This window comes from Eurypyga helias, unplaced genomic scaffold, assembly GCF_000690775.1.
Source record: "Eurypyga helias isolate BGI_N326 unplaced genomic scaffold, ASM69077v1 scaffold12587, whole genome shotgun sequence".
NCBI classification, from domain to species: Eukaryota; Metazoa; Chordata; class Aves; order Eurypygiformes; family Eurypygidae; genus Eurypyga; species Eurypyga helias.
Genome location: NW_010262373.1, coordinates 1 through 16,274, shown reverse-complemented (window position 1 = coordinate 16,274; position 16,274 = coordinate 1). Strand labels below are relative to the sequence as shown.

Sequence of the window (16,274 nt, the reverse complement as noted above, 5' to 3'; positions counted from 1 at the left end):
GAATGATTTGAGACCGACAACATTCTGTAATTTCGATCTAGGTTTGTGCTTACCACCTTTGTTTTTTTCCAAGCAGGACTAATTATGCTATTGGCATGGCAACACTGCTCCTGGTATAGGGCATCTATGTAGCTATCAATATTTGCCAAGCTTGAAAACCTCATTTCCCTTTCTGTAATGCAAAATATAGGAATCCTGATTCAAGGCTGCAATTTTTGGGAAAGTAAGGTCAAGTATCTATGACATCATGGCATACCAAGGAGCAAGTGAAGTGTTAACTTCTGGCATGGCTGATAGTGGCTTCCAGGTCATTGCAAAGATGGGACAGTCAATAGAGTGAGGCAGCATTCTCGTCACCCCTTATTTGCAGCCTTCCCTGCTGCAAAATAGTTAATTCCATGGCAGAAACATTAAGATTTTGGTATCTTGGGAAAACATTAATTTGCATAACCACAGAACTGTAGAAAGGACTACTCTGAATGGGATGGGATGGTCAGAGCTATTGTTTCAGGCTCCTTGTAGACCCCAGCAGGATACTGGTTATATATCTGCTTCAGATTACTGAAGTTATTGCTGAAAGAGGAAGGAAAGCATGTAGGAGTTGATTATGGAGCCCCACTATACAGACTGTGACTCAGCATGGTAAATCCCATATGCCCAGAACAGTCGAGTATGCCGCCTCCACACTGCTCCTTCAGTTTAGTCCTAATTATTATCAGTTAAGACCATTGTAGAGTTCAGTGTGAGCAGGCCACAAGGTGTGACAGTGGGAAAAAATTATGTTGGCTAGGATGAAAGTGTTTAGTGGCATCAGACCAGGGTTCTTTAAGGAGAGACATCCACATTAGAAGTCTCCCTAAATCTCAGCTGAAGGTAAGATCCTAATTAGAAGATGTATGCCTTAAGCTGAAATATTTTAGGTCAGCCTCAGAATCATTTTTTAGGGAGGTTTTCTATTACACGCAAACACACATGTGAGCCATGATCACTGGGACTGGACCAACCCCTAGACCTCTATTTCAGTTTAACCACATTCCCAATTTGGTGATTGAAATAAATAAAAGAAACTCCAAGAGCTTTTATAGAGTAAGGCAGCATCATCTACTTTCTCAAGGAACTTGTTACTCAGAGAATTATACAGAGAAAATAGAAACTGTGTGCAGGATATTAATAGCACAAACCAGAATATAAGGCTGTCTTTCTTGGGTATTACCCTGAGGAAAGGGCAGAAGGAGAGGCTTCAGGCTTATGATAACTGAGGAAGCAGCAAGGGAGGTAGCTGGGAAGACCTTGGAGTTGGGGAGCCTGGGTCAGCAGAATATTTTGGGTCTTGGTATGTGTTTATCAGTGAATGGGAGAAACAGAGAGAGAAGAGACTGCAGGTTTGGGACAAGCCCTGTGTGGCATCTCCAAGCAATAAATTTGTTGAGTGTGAACCAAGGCTAATCCCCAGTGTATTGGCTAACATTCAGAAATATGGTGGTATTTTTTTTAAACAGAAGTAGAAATATTTCTGAAGTGGAACCCAGGCTGAAGCTCAAACACAGTCTGAGCCATCCCTGTTTCAGGAATGAGAACTGAACCTGGACTATTATTTCAAAGTCTTGTTGAAGTGGAACTGAATCTGTATTTCAGTCACAGATGACTGAAAGACTTACTGTGTAACTCTGTAGTCTTGTAAAAACACTGCTGGTAACAAGCTGGAGGCTCTGTATTAAGCTAACCACACAGGCCTCAGGATTGGGTTTATTAGTCTTGCTTACACTTTTGTTTAGTTGTAATAGCAATTGTCTAATGACTGTGTAGCTATTACCTAATTTGCTTTAGTTTTGCTTAAGTCTGAATAACTGTGTGCTATAATGCCTATCAATATTTTTTATATAGACAGGCATAACAACTATTTATGCTGTACATAGTGAACTCAGTCTGACCCTACAGTAATGATGCAGCATAAAGGAGCATGGGCTGATAACAGAGGCCTTAAAGGCACAAGCCTGATGATGTTGGTGGTCCCATGCTATCAACAACTCCCCAGTGGTCAGTTACTCATAATAAATCATAGAATCATAGAATGGTTAGGGTTGGAAGGGACCTTAAAGGTCATCTAGTTCCAACCCTCCTCCCATGGGCAAGGACACCTTCCACTAGGCCAAACTTAGGAACTGGGGGGGGGGGCGGACCAAAAAACATACCAAAACAAACAACACGAGTTTTAGAAGAAACAGAAAGAACACAGATTTGCAGACAAATGTAGAAAAAGCAAGATGTAAAGCATGCTAGAAAATGTAAAGTTAGCCCTGAGGAGACCTTGGGCTGAGGAGGAAGAAAAGGAAACACCCACACCATCCACCTCCTCACAAAAGAGAGGAAGAAACTCCATTCATTAACATCACAGCCGTGCTCTGAAGACCTGATGTTGATTATTTGACAACTTCACCCCCATCAACAGGCTGAAACTGTTCACTTAAGACACAAAAGAAAGTGCAGGCGTGAGCATAAATTCAGAGGAAAAGGTGTAGATACTAGGGGATTTTTTTGTGCAAGAACTTTTAACTGTAGTATTGTTAAAGAGGCTTGTTTTGTATTAATTAGCTAGCTTTGACCCTAAGTGTTAGCCAGTGTGATGTCCATCTACAAGAAGAGCTGGAAGGAGGATCTGGGTAGCTACAGGCCTATCAGCCTGACCTTGGTGTTGGGAAGGTTATGGAGCAAATCATCTTGAGTGCTGGGTTTATGAAAGGCAGGTCCTACTTGACTAACTCTCCTATGACCCACTTAATGGATAAGGGAAAGGCTGTGGATGTTGTTTAACTGGACTTTAGTAAAGCCTTTGACACTGTTTCCCACAGCATTTTCCTGGAGAAACTGGCTGGGTGTACTTTTGGCTGGGTAAAAAGCTGGCTGGGTGGACGGGTCCAAAGAGTTGTGGTGAATTAAGTTAATCCAGTTGGCAGTCATTCACAAGTGGTGTCCCCCAGGGCTCAGTATTTGGGCCAGTTCTGTTTAATACCTTTATCAATAATGCAGATGAGAGGATTGAGTGTGCCCTCAGTAAGTTTGCAGATGATACCAAGTTGGGCAGGAGTGTTGGTCTGTCTGAGAGTAGGAAGGATCTACAGAGGGATCTGGGCAGGCTGGATCGCTGGGCCAAATCCATCTGTATGACATCAAACAAGGACTCACCAAATGAAGAGTCCTGCACTTGGGTCACAACCACCCCATGCAGCACTACAGGCTTGGGTAAAAGTGGCTTGAAAGCTGCCTGGCAGGAAAGGACCAAGGGTGTTGTTCAGCAACCAGATGAATATGAGCCACCAGTGTGTCCAGGTGGCCAAGAAGGCCAATGGCATCCTGGCTTGTATCAGAAACAGTGTGGCCAGCAGGGCCAGGGGAGGGATTGTCCCTGTACTGGGCACTGGTGAGGCCACACCTCAAATCCTGTGTTCAGTTTTGGGCCCCGCACTATGAGAAAGACACTGAGGTGCTGGAGTGTGTCCAGAGAAGGGCAACGGAGCTGGTGAAGGATCTAGAACACAAGTCCTGTGAGGAGCAGCTGAGGGAACTGAGGTTGTTTAGCCTGGAGAAGAGGAGGCTCAGGGGAGACCTTATCGCTCTCTACAGCTACCTGAAAGGAGGGTGCAGAGGAGTGAGTGTCAGTCTATTCTCCCAAGTAACAAGTGATAGGACAGGAGGAAATGTCCTCAAGTTGTGCCAGGGGAGGGTTAGATTGGATATTAGGAAACATTTATTCACTGAAAAGGTTCTCAAGCATTGGAACAGGCTGCCCAGGGAAGTGGTTGATTCACTGTCTCTGGAGGTATTTAAAAGACATATAGATGTGGCACTTAGGGACTTGCTTTAGTGGAAGATTTGGCAGTGCTAGGTTTTCAGTTGAACTCAGTGATTCTAAAGGTCTTTTCCATCCTAATTGATTCTATGGTTACAATTAGACTACTAATAATTTTTTGTTATGTTTTGATTATACAGATAAAAATCTTAATTAGACTAACCACAAATTCTTGGCATTATGTATAAGGTATGTTCTCCCTGTTGGCCATAACAAGATTTTGAGTCCACTAGCAGTTTGGTCTCTTTAAGCAATACACAACTTTTTCTAATGCTTCTAAAAACATTACTGTCAACTCAAGTCCTGTTATAGCAATGGAATCCAATGCATTGGCAACGGACAATAAATTGAATCTTATGTGGAACGATTGGATTACCTTAACTTCTCTTTTGCATCTTTGAAACTTTCAGCAACATAGTAGATAGGCTGGAACTCAGTAACAGGGTATTTCTGCACAGAAGTCTTCTCCAGGACAAGAGGTTGAATCTCAGGCTTGCTTGATAAACAATACTATGAGCAAAAGGGTAAAAAATTTATTTCAGTTTAAAAGTGCTTGGATTTGCTTTGAAAGACAGACAGAGCTACTGAATGCCACCCAGTTTCAGACAGGAATGAGTTGCTCCTGTGGAATACAATGACAATGTCATTAGGAAAGAAGCAGGTATGAGTCCCTTGTGTATGTATACACTGATGCAATTATCAGAGCTCTTCAATGAAGTATGACATTTCATGCTACTTTTATGCACAAATATGAAGCAAAATAAGGAACTGAAGACATTCAGAAGAGAAATTTGAGAGATTATAAACATCTCTGAAATGTTCTTTTGTAGAACACACCTGCAATTCCCCAAATGAAGACAGCAACCCTGCACCGTATGCCTTGAGTGAATCGCCTTCCTTACATAGTCCAAACTCCACTGTAAACCAATAAACCTAGCAAGAAAATTAGATAGAAACATATGATTCCTTGATCAAAAAGAGTAGGTGCACAGCATTGATTTAAATACATTTAGAGTTCACGTTTCTATTTAAAATGTTGTCATGCCTCAAATATCAGCTGTATACATACAATGAAAGTCCCCAAAGTCTGAAATTCTTCTCCTTGAAGGGTTGCAGTGCTAAACTCAGCGTGCCTGAGAATCCCTTCTGTTCCCTGACAAATACAGTTGTGTTTTACTGTGCCTACATATGTCAGCTGAGCAAAGACAATGACACTAGAGAAATAAAATTTCATTGAGACTGGCCAACGCTGTTGAAGTCTGAACCTTAGTTGAGGGCATCCAGCTGCAGCAGCAAGAGAGAGAACGGGCTGTTGGTGCAATACTGAATATTGTGTGTGACCTAGCTTAACTTCTTGGTCTGTCATTTTGAAGGGATACCTGCTCTGGCTCAGAAGAACTATCTCATCTATCAAAAACAGCAAAGATGTGCAATGATTTGATCAGGTGAGTTGGTGCTGGGAACACTAATCTCGCAGGCATATCCTTGTTTTCATCTGACATTTGCAATTCTGGGTCTCAGTAGTCTCAGACTAGGATTCAGGTGAGCAATCTGCCTGCAGAGGACATTACCTGCCTGGCAGGGTGGAAGAGAAGGGACGCTCGCAGGTAGAACAACTACTGGAGCTGCCTCCTGAAATTTCCTGTGGGGATGTAGTAACATGTAATCTCTTCTTGCCCAATATGTTTTCGCCGGAGGAGATCTTGTCTGTGCTTCTGTGTTTAATCACAACCGTCACATTGAATAAGGGGTGCCAAAGTTATTTTCCTTTAATGCAACTGTTTCAGGGTGGGGTTTTCCAATCACGGACTTCACTCTATTCCCATTCAACTCTATGGGAGTTCTATCAGTGACTTCAGTGGCAGCAGAATTAAGACAACACAGGGTGCTTCGGAAAATTGAGCCCTCATTTATTAAATTACCGTAGCGAGTTTCTCGATGAAATCATCCGGAGCTCCCAGAGATGCCAGTCCAATTTCCTGTAACAATAAACCATTATTCTTCAAGCTGTTTATTGGAAACATTCTTCCTGTCTCGTCTTATGTAATTTCTCACATTTTAAATGTTACCATTGCTTACTACCACACACAAATGTTTACAGGACATGTTCCTATCATGCAACATCAATTTTAAACCAGAGATCTCTCCAGAAATGAACAAAGGGTCCTGTCCAAATGTCATTTACAAGACTTGATCCTTTGTGCCTAGTACAAAGCCCATTGAGGTCAAATAAAATTTTCCTCTTGCTTTGGCATTCTTTTGATCAAGTCTACAATGCACACCCAAGAGTATGATACAGTCAAAAGGAGGCAAATAAGTGACACCCACACACCTTAAATATTTCTCTCTTTTTTTTTTTTTTTTTTTTTTAATACTGCAAGACTTTTCCTGGAGCCTTGAACGTGTTATTTTTCCTGAATGGCAGGGCTCTCTCTCACTCTCACTCTTTCTCTCTCTTTCTGTCTGTCTGCCTGTCCTTCTGACTTTCTCTGGTTTTTAATTTTTTTCTGGTAAGATGTAGCCAAAGTTTACTCCTTCACCAAGGTTTGGCTTCTTTTCCAGAGACATTAATGCTACCAAAGAGAAATCTCCTCTCCAGCCTTCTCCCATGCTTGCATCTGGGACAGTTCCCCACTTTACTCAGCCTCCTCTGTGGCTTCAATAGAAAACAAACAAAAAATCTTCTCTTTCCTTAACATTTGGACTGCAGGTTGGGGCAATAATTCATTTGACTCACAAGCCATTTAACTTTGCTCAGAAGCATCAATATCTACAAAAAGGTTTTTAGATTATGGCTTTGCAAAGGGTTTGCCTGTAAAAAAACAACTCAAGCAAGACAGACATTTGGAGTTTGGGTGTATGAGTTCACTTAAGTGATTTATGTCGAGATTTCAAGCAATAAATAAATCAGCCTCAACCACTCTTAAACAATATGCACCTCACCCCTCATAGCTCTTGGTTCATCCTCTCAGTTACCTGGTCTCTGGTGTGTTCAATTATGAAAGTAATAATGCCACTGATTAACTTACCTGGGAAAACTGAGCAAAACTGGGATCAGCAAAAAGAGGCACATGTCCTAGCAGTTCATGGCAAATATCACTACAGGAAAACATGACAACAGAATAACATTATTTAGGAAAAGTCCAGCAATGCTGGATGAATGCCCTGGAGTCTGCGCGTAGTCAGGAGTGCAATGCATCTGCTCCTACCAGCAAATAATGCTCAGGAATCATGGGAAAACATTTTGATCTATAATTATTCTTGTGATGGAAACACACACACTCCAGAGTTTTCAGTGCTTTTATCATCTTACATCCCTCAGATGAACTATTATACATTATTCCTCCACAAGGAAAACCATCTATTCAACTCCCCACCCAGCTCAGGAAAACCCAGAAAGTAATCACCCCACCAAAAAGAACATGGACTTTTCAGTCTCTAGGACAAGAAACCTCTTTAGATGAAGCTCTGGCTACGAAGAAAATTCACCATGATATCAACAGGTACCTCAAGAGCTCAACTCCAGTCCCTGATCAAGCCTGAAGCCTCCCACTGAGAGGTGGAATCTCATCCTTCCTCAGGAAGGACTGTTTTCATCACAAGGTGAAGTTGGCAGCTGGACAGATATGTTTGGGGAAGAGCTCGCCTAGGGACTGCTGAACTGCTAGATCTTTCAAAGACAGAGAAGTGATTTGGTGAGATGCAAAGGGGAGAGGAATAAGATTCTCCCAAGAGGACCAGGGCTGTGGAAGACATTTCAGCTTGGCTTTGTGCAGGATGCGAATGGGATGAGCAGAAGCATGGATGAAAATCAGAAGGAAGGAAGGAGGGACGGAGAGAGAGAAGATGAAAAGGAGGTTCTGGGAAAAAAGTAGGAAGCAAAGACATGGTATGGGAAAGGAGGAAGAATTGCCAAAATATGAAGCAGAGGAAGAAAATTTTTTTGAAAAAGGCAAGTGGAAAAGGACAATGGACAGAAACAGAAAGAAACATTACAGCATAAAACTAAAGAAGAGAAGGGATTGATGATCTGGGCTTCCTCTCTCTAGCTGCCAGAATCTTGCTTGCAACATGTTGAGTCATTCCTGTACTAGATTTCACATCACTGTTTGGGTGTTAATAGCTAAGCTAAATGCCTTTGTACACTGCTCTCTCACATCCCAGCCACGCAAACATGTTTTCAGCAGCAAAACTGTCTGAGCAGTCCCATAAGAACTTGCAGAAGAGGATGCAGCTTGTTAAAAAGACTAGAAAACTTCTGAAAATGTTTTCAGAAGAGAGCAGTTGCTTGGCTGCTCTCCATTAGCTCTGTTCCCAGGAGTGCACCAGAGTCCCACATGATGGTTATCAGTTTAGCTGACCCTACTGTAAGTCTGCTAACACTTTACACACTTTGTGTGCCAAAGTACTTACGGCTCTGGTGTGTACATGGGTTTGGATGCATGGCGAATATACTGCGTAGAGTGAAATACTCGGAATGCCAGCCCAGCCAAGAAATCCCGAGAGGAGAGCAAGCCTGCAACAGGACGCAGGCGAAATCCAGTGCAGGCTGAAGGGACAAAAAATGACATCTTAAAAACAGCTAGTGTGTTTGATTTATCCTTATCCAAACTTCTCACAGTGAAAAAAGCTTGTTGTTTTCTATGCTCTCCTTATGTTAAACAGATCTTAATTGTGAAAAAACAAGGAATTTTATACCCATGTGTATCACCATCACAGTATCTGAGCACCATCATACTCCTGGAAGCTGTAGAGGTGGACCTGGGACACAGGCTAAGGGATGTGCCCAAGCACCACAGGGAGCCTGTGATAAAGCAGGACTGCTTTTTTTGTCACTGGAAGCACACTCCCACTGACAGCTGAGGCCTTTCATTTGATTCGGTTCTTTTATATATTTCAAACTTACTCTGCAAGAATTTTGAAATATCTTCAAGCTGGGGAATGTTGTCCTCCCGGTAGCCACAGTACTTCTCTAGCAATGGGAACACGTGGTTGTGTTCATAACAAGCATGAGTTGGATAGAGACTCTTCAGCTCCCGGAAGACAGTGCCCCATGTTTTCTTTTCTTCTTCTGTGTAGGTGACTTGAGGAATAGGTTGGCCACTGGAAAGAAAATGAATACGCTCCATAGGAGTGACGGATAAAATGTCCTGTGCCACAAGCATCATACCTGGGAGCTTTACATGGCCAGGAGCTGCTGGTGCAGGAGGGGAAATGCCTTTGGTCTGGCATGCAGGTGCAAAAGGAGCTTCACTTGCCCCTAGGCACAGGCTGGGAAGGACTCTACTGACCTCAGCTGAGATACTGGCCTTTAGAAAACTCCTTGCATTATTGTGGTGAAAACAAATAAGTGTTTATTTGTCTTATCAAGACGTTCTTCTAAAAATATCTCCTGGCTGTTTGTTTCAATTTATTTACATTTCTTCATATGGAGCAGCTGTTGTATTTCTTGCTCTAATACACATTACATTAATTGTTTTGATTACAACAGGGAAGCCATCAGCTCCAGAAAACTCTGTTTCTTGGAGAGGCAGAGAAATTCTGATCTGTGCTTTATGCCGTAACAGATGTAGACTCCAGCCAGTTTGAATTTTTGTAATGAGTAATTTTGATTCAAATCCCACCCTCAGGCCTCCAGGTGCTTAGCTCATGTTGAAGCTAGCAGGAATAAGACAATCACAAGTAATGTAGTTTGGCCTCCTGTGAATAGTCAATTCCTTAGCAATAATGATAGGGCCATAGGTGAATCCAGCAGCTTTGAAATATCAAAGGGTTTTAAGTAACTTAATAGGGTTAACATCACTGCTGGAATAATGCTGGAGCTTTCCAAGCCCCAGAGAACCATTGTTAAACTCTTGATGACACCCCACTATCTCCCACTCCTTCATTTTTTTCCTTGAGCCCCAGGGCAGCTCCTCTGGAGAACTGTCATTTTCTGTCTCTCTGTATCAGCCCTCCTTGATCTCTGGAGCTTTAAACTTCATGTTGAATTATGAGGATTGTTGGGGGATTGTTGTTCCTATAGCACTCCTAAGTAATCCTCAACCATCTTCCAGGCTACAAGGGGGAAGCAATGGCTTAAAAAACCTTTCAAATTTCAATTAAAACATTTCAGGGATCAACAGAGCCAGAAGCAAAGAAAGACAGAGGAAAGAGGCAAGCTAAAAGCAAAGCAAAGTCAGATTAAGCATTCAACAAAAACAATGGGTAAATATGTCAGGAGAGAAGGAAAAAGAGCAAAGATGGAGTAGAGAGGACAAAATAGGAGCAAAAGAAGGGTCACAGAAGAGGATGAAATTGGTGGTGGGAAGAAGAGTACAAGACAAGCAACCCCAGCCACACCTCACCTTTGTAACTGGGTAGCACTTTCACAAGCTAACCACATTTGCCTTTTCAGGTACTTCCCACGTTGTCTGATAACAACTGATAGTTGCCTCCCTCCTCCTGCCCAGTTCTCTGCATCTCTGTTCCCCCATGCTGGAGACATCCCCTGGACTTCTCATCCCCACTGTAGACCCTGAAAGGCTTGTCTGCCAGGTGTAGCACCCGGGGCAAAGAACAGATCCATCTGAGCCTTCCTGAATCAACACCTGAAGTCACAAGAAAACACATGCCTTCTTTCCACGAGCCCCAGAAACCCAGACGTGGGCTTTCACACCCTACTTACTGCTCTGTTACTGAAAGACCCAATGGGAAGATCCAAGAACTTCACATAAAAGATGCTTTTGGGATACAGGTCCAGAGCTGTATAGGTTCTGTTTGCAATGTGTCGGAGGATCTGGATAACAGACTAAATATTAATTAGTTACATCTTGGAATATAATGGTTTCATCTTCCTAAGATGGTTTCTCTTTGAATCTTGGGAGGAGGGGTTAGTTAACATAGTTTTTGTTTTATTTCTATATAAGATTTTGTGAAAGCCTGTCCACTAGAGACAAGTATTTGTTATCCATTATGCAGGTAAGATAAATTTTCTGTGGGATACCTATAAATGGGCATTAGACCCATCCACATCTGGCCACAAAATCGTATTCAAATTTTCTAGCTATGAACTGAGCTCCTGACTTTTTTCACTTTCCATCAATCAGTCCAATTTTGTCTCTCATTTTGTGATTAGATTATTAGCTCTTTGGCTCAGGGACTATATTTTCATCACAGTCCTGTGCAAAGTGGATCACTAAATGTACAACATATGCTACTTTATCCTTTGCAATCACAATTTTTACCAGTCTCAGCAAGAATCAGGCCTGGTAGTACTGATGTAAATGTGTGAGTGGCTCTGGGAACAGAATTTTATCTCCTCCAGATCTGATCACTGAAAGCAATCAAGCAAGCCTGTTCTCACTGAATTTATCATCTCCATTTATTTTTCTTGGGAAATGAGAGCCCAAATTGCTGATTGCAGCTGGGTCAGACATGATAAAAGTAGAGTATCAGGCACTGAATTAGCATCAGAACCGTAAGTTATTCATTATTTAATAGTGTATGCAGCTCCTGCTTTAATGTAAATGATAGGCACTCCTCCCCCAGCCCTAGTTTAATGGGGAGAATACCAGAAGCAGCTTTATTCAGTGCTCAGGTCTTTGTAGTAGCAACGGAGTCTGCTGCTCAATTAGACAACAAAGCCAGTGAAGAGGGGTGTTGTGGGGAAAGAAGGGAGGTGATGTTCTTTTCTGAATGTGTACCTGGAACAATTTACTTTTGTTTTACCGCGATTTGGGGATAAATGCATGAACAGGAAGATTTAAACACATGGCAGGGAAAAGATAACACAGCAGGATGCTTGTGGAAAAATAGGTATTGCCAGCAGGGTGAGAGCCCAAGAAGAGGGCAGGAGATGTGAGCTTGCTTTCTGCCCACTCACTGAGCACTCACTGTCTGTAGTTGTAGGCAATATCTGCAAACTCCTTCCTCCGGGCCCGGTACACCGGATCTTTGAACCCCTAAGGAGAAACAGTGATGGTCAATCCCTGTGTAAGTGCAGGTGGTGAACAGCCTTCCTCTCACCAAGCACCCTCAGGCACAATTAGTGCAATCCAAGAAGCTCAGGAGAGTGAGTGGGAAAGCTGTCTCCATGTTGCCGAGCTCTGCTCATGCCGGGCACCACTCCTTCCCTGTCTGCAGGGCCACCAGAGCAGTCACAGCCTCCCAGCACCACTCGCCCTCAAGTGCTTTCAGTTTTTCATTTCCACTTGTTACAAAAAATGGGAAACATACTCCTTTACGGTGCCAACAAGGTGCTCCTGCAAGAGCAATACACTGAAGTAACAGCACTAACATAACCATGTCCTTCTGTTTTCTTATTAAGCTTCTTGCAGTTCCTGGCACTGCTGGGCTGATCTAGAGAAGCAGGCTTAAACCATGTTAGAAACACACTCATCAACTTAGTCAGACCTTTTAGGCGGATTTTCAGCATGAACCATGCTTAAAAGTGCTAATTTTTCAAACTGTTAGAAGAACAGTAGGCACTTTTCACGCCAAAAAGCCCTGTTTGCACTACAAATTCTATCATTTGAAAGGATTTAATTACTACAGAGAATGTCTCAGACCTTGTGGTTGGGAGCTTGACCTTTGCAGCAAACTACCAGTAAAACCAGGGATAAGAAATACGATTTCTAATCTTCATCCAGGATAACCATTCTCCTATCCCAGTGTGTCTGCTATTTAGACTAAAAGTTCCATGGGTCTAGGAATGTCGTCACCACCAAAAGTGGAGAAATGTCCTTCCAAGCTAGGACACACTTCTGCAGGCAAATAGCAACAGGCTCACTGGACACTGCGGCAGTTCACCAATGCATGTCGTAGTGGTGCACGGCACAACTGGACTGAGGGGCCATGAAACACAACCAAGTACAGGAGGCAGCTGAAGTAGAGTGGAGATCTATGAGTATGAGTCAAAAGAGGCAGCCAACTCCCTAAAACTTGTGCTGTCCAATATTAACCTGGCACAGAGGTACTTGTGAGTAAATCCCGTATCACTTAACTACTGAAAACACCGGCTCCTTTAATTTCTCTTTTTCTGCACTCTATGTACCATCACACCTATTTACTCCAGCAGCTGAGTTTCCTTTTTAAGGCATAAACTGCTAACTAGCTAATTCTAGGAACTGGAGCAGAGATGCTTCATTCCTTTTAATATCTTTTGTTTGTTTGTTTGTTTCTTTTTTCAAATACAATCTTGGTCTATTGGTCTATTCCCGCATGACACACAAGGGGGCCATTGACTCAGTGTAACTCCTTTCATTCTGCCTTTCATATGACCACATCGAACATCATGAATCATTGTACATGATACATAACACATCTTGAATTAAGCAATAGGTAGTGAATGACTAATCACCCTATCTCAATTAAACTAATAGCAGCAATTTTTGTTGCGCTGCATGTAATTTATTTATAATCACCCTATCTCAATTAAACTAATAGCAGCAATTTCTGTTGCACTGCATGGAACTCAGTGTGTTTTGACAAATGAAAATAAGTTGTTGTTTGCTTGAAGAGGGAATAGAGGCAGAAAGTATTCTTGTATCTGGAGGAGCTGAAAAACCGCTGAATAAATTTTATCAGCTAAGCCAATGAACGAAACTTTCTGACCCTAACATTTAAACCATAAACCCTTTGAAACAAGGACCTTTTCTTTTGTTTTGCCTCACCATACAAGAATCATGACAGATTTAACAACCACATAACAAGGCACTAAGCTCAATCTTGTGTACGTCATCAAGGATGAATAAACTAATCCTCCTATCTCTGGGTTATGATATGTTGCTTCTGAAGTTGTTGTTGCTAGTGAATCACAAAGTGAGTCTGAATCACCACATCACAAAATCAAAGCCAGCCAGGAAACTAGAGGTATCCTTGTGGTGGCCCTGTGCTCTGATGACCACTACGACTTTTACAGTATTTGCCCAAATTAAAGTGACCTTTGGTCTGATTTACTTCAAAACCAGGGATTGGGCTCATACTAACCCTACAAATGTGGTACCTTTCATGTCCTATACCATGTGAGTTTTAGTCAATAGATTTGTCTTAAAGCAGGGAGAATGTAAATGAGAGAAACATCTGTCCCAATAACTAGAAACATGTTAAAAAATAAACCTCTGTTTCTTACCGGATGATCAGCATCCAATTCTGCTCCATAGCTTAGGATCTGATTGGCAAACCTGTCCAGCTCCTGGATACTTCTTGGAAACCATGGCACTGCAAAACAGAAGAGAAATACAGACTAGTATGCTTTTTCATTACTTGGTCTAGAGCCTTCTTCTGGTCTTTCCATCTTTTCATCATAAATTTAAGGTAACATATGCAAGGGGCTAAATTCTTCAGGCAGTAATGGCCTTTCCCTGTAGTAGGAGGCAAGAGAAAACCCTGCAAGTTGTCTTGAATTTGTGGTTGTTTTCCACTGTTGGAAGAATATAGAGCATCAGGAATGTCTATCCCTTGGAGCAGAGATGGCTTGTAATGATTATGTTTTTCTGTTTATTATTCTGGTCTCTTGGCTTACCAAAACGTAGGAATTTTTCCAGAGTACCCTTCCTTTCTCAGTAGCTAGAATCAGCCATTTCAAAGGAACAGCAAGAAACCCCACAACAAGAAGGATACAGGATTATTTGACCCTCTGAAAATCCCTTTCTAAGACCTACTTGGTGGCCTCACTTAAGCTAGGTGCTGAAATAAAATGATAAATGGCACCCTAATACCTCAGACTAGCATTTTATTACTGCAGTCATTATACAATAATGTATTCATTTAATTAACATTCTGGGACTGGTTCTCTATTGCCTTGTAACTCACATATTCACACTGCCTACGGCTCAGCCAGGGTATGAAATAGAAATGGGATCACACTGACTACCCAGCACGTGGTGCCCATGTGGCCCTCCCTTTACAGAGGGACATAAGCTGGGGGACAGGGAGGAGTCACAAGGTTTTCCAGATGTGATGTGTTCAGATAGGGGAAAGTGCAAGGTAAGTGACTTCATGGCAATCGCACTATGAGGAGAGGCTCCTTACAGCTCATGAGGTACATGGAGCAGTCAACCCAGGTCAGACCTCCTCCATGGAGCAAGGAGTGTATTCATCCAGAGACCCAGGCACTCCACTGCCATGTGTCCCCTCAACAGCAAAAGACCTGGCGCACACATGCAGTGGCTGTACCAGGCTGCAGCCCCATCTTCTATCTCCTCCAGGAGAATCCAGGTGCATACAAAGCCAGAAAGTCCCTTGTCAGCCACCACTGAGCCTGGCCAGCCCAGTCTTCTGCAGCATTGAGACAGGGAAGCTCGATGGAGAGAGCACAGACATTGTGGGACCTTCCCCCTCCCTTGCCCTGTCATGACTTCGGGAAGTGCATCGGTAGCTACCACCCACCACTAGGTACCACTGGCAGCTGAGCACAACTTGAGAGCTGCCAGTGCTGCTGGGTTTGGCTTGCTTGGGTTTCCCTTCTGCTGCCACATTCTTATATATTTTTGTCTCTTTGACTCTAACCGCCTGCCTCTAGTTTCTCCCTTGCCTTCCCTTCCCTTCTGCCTGAGTCAGAGGCTACAACCATGCCTGAATTTAATAGCCTGTGATGAATTTTCACAAATACATCTAATTGCTCTTTGAGCCCATTTACACATCTGTCTCCAGGAAACTCTGCAGCACTGAGCTCTGTTACTTCTTTACGTGTGATATGAAAAATTACTCCCTTTAGTTTTAAACTTGATTGTTTCATTTGAGGTTAATTAGGTGCCGCATACAAACATTGTTTATTGTTCTTCACCTTCTCAAGTTCACCTAGGATTTTATAGTTCCCTGTCAAATCCCCCATCTACCATCCACCTTCCTAGTTGAGATATTCCCTGGGTTTTCAGGCACTAAAACCGTGGGCTATCTTTGATCGCTCTCATCACTTCTCTCTGTATCACTTCCAGTTCTACCATATTTTTTCTAGGGAAAGGGCACATCCACCTAAGGATGCCCCCCATCCTCAGCCCATGAAATCACGTCCCATATGCTCCCCACACTGAGTACAAGTCACCAACATGGACTTCACGTCTAACATCATCCAAAAGTCTGCGGGTCCAGCGGCAGGGGCTCTCAGCAGTCTATCAATAAAATGCGGTTCATTTAGTGACTTTGCTGCATGAATGGGTGTCGCTTGCTCGGTCAGTGCTTGGAAAGCAGCGGGTCCCCCTGTGCGGCTCTCCGCTCAGCTGGGAGCACCGCCACTCAGCTATACCTCCCGTCTGATTTTGGGGTTTGTGCCAAGCGGCCCTGACCCAGCCGGCAGCTGCTGCATGAGCTCCCTGCCGTGCTTTGCTGATGGGGCTCAGCCCAGACCTGACAGACCACCTACGGGATAAGAGGATCACTGTCTCCAGGACTATTCAGCCCTGTTCTCTGCTGAGCCTCACGACACCGAGGGCACTTGTGGCGCCGG

The 16,274-nt window shown here is 43.1% G+C and overlaps 1 protein-coding gene across 1 annotated transcript in view; it reads right to left on the bottom strand.

Annotated features, from left to right (window-relative positions):
* Nucleotides 1-14,047, bottom strand: part of PAH (phenylalanine hydroxylase) — a gene marked incomplete at its 5' end in the record, with an annotated part of 15,164 nt that extends 1,117 nt beyond the window's left edge. Inside the window, 8 exons of the mRNA XM_010155705.1 lie at nt 4,224-4,357; nt 4,685-4,780; nt 5,770-5,826; nt 6,877-6,946; nt 8,261-8,396; nt 8,754-8,950; nt 11,723-11,790; nt 13,959-14,047. Of these exons, the coding sequence (XP_010154007.1) occupies nt 4,224-4,357; nt 4,685-4,780; nt 5,770-5,826; nt 6,877-6,946; nt 8,261-8,396; nt 8,754-8,950; nt 11,723-11,790; nt 13,959-14,047 (847 nt within the window). The remainder of the gene's footprint in view (nt 1-4,223; nt 4,358-4,684; nt 4,781-5,769; nt 5,827-6,876; nt 6,947-8,260; nt 8,397-8,753; nt 8,951-11,722; nt 11,791-13,958) is intronic.
* Nucleotides 14,048-16,274: the final 2,227 nt, after the last annotated feature.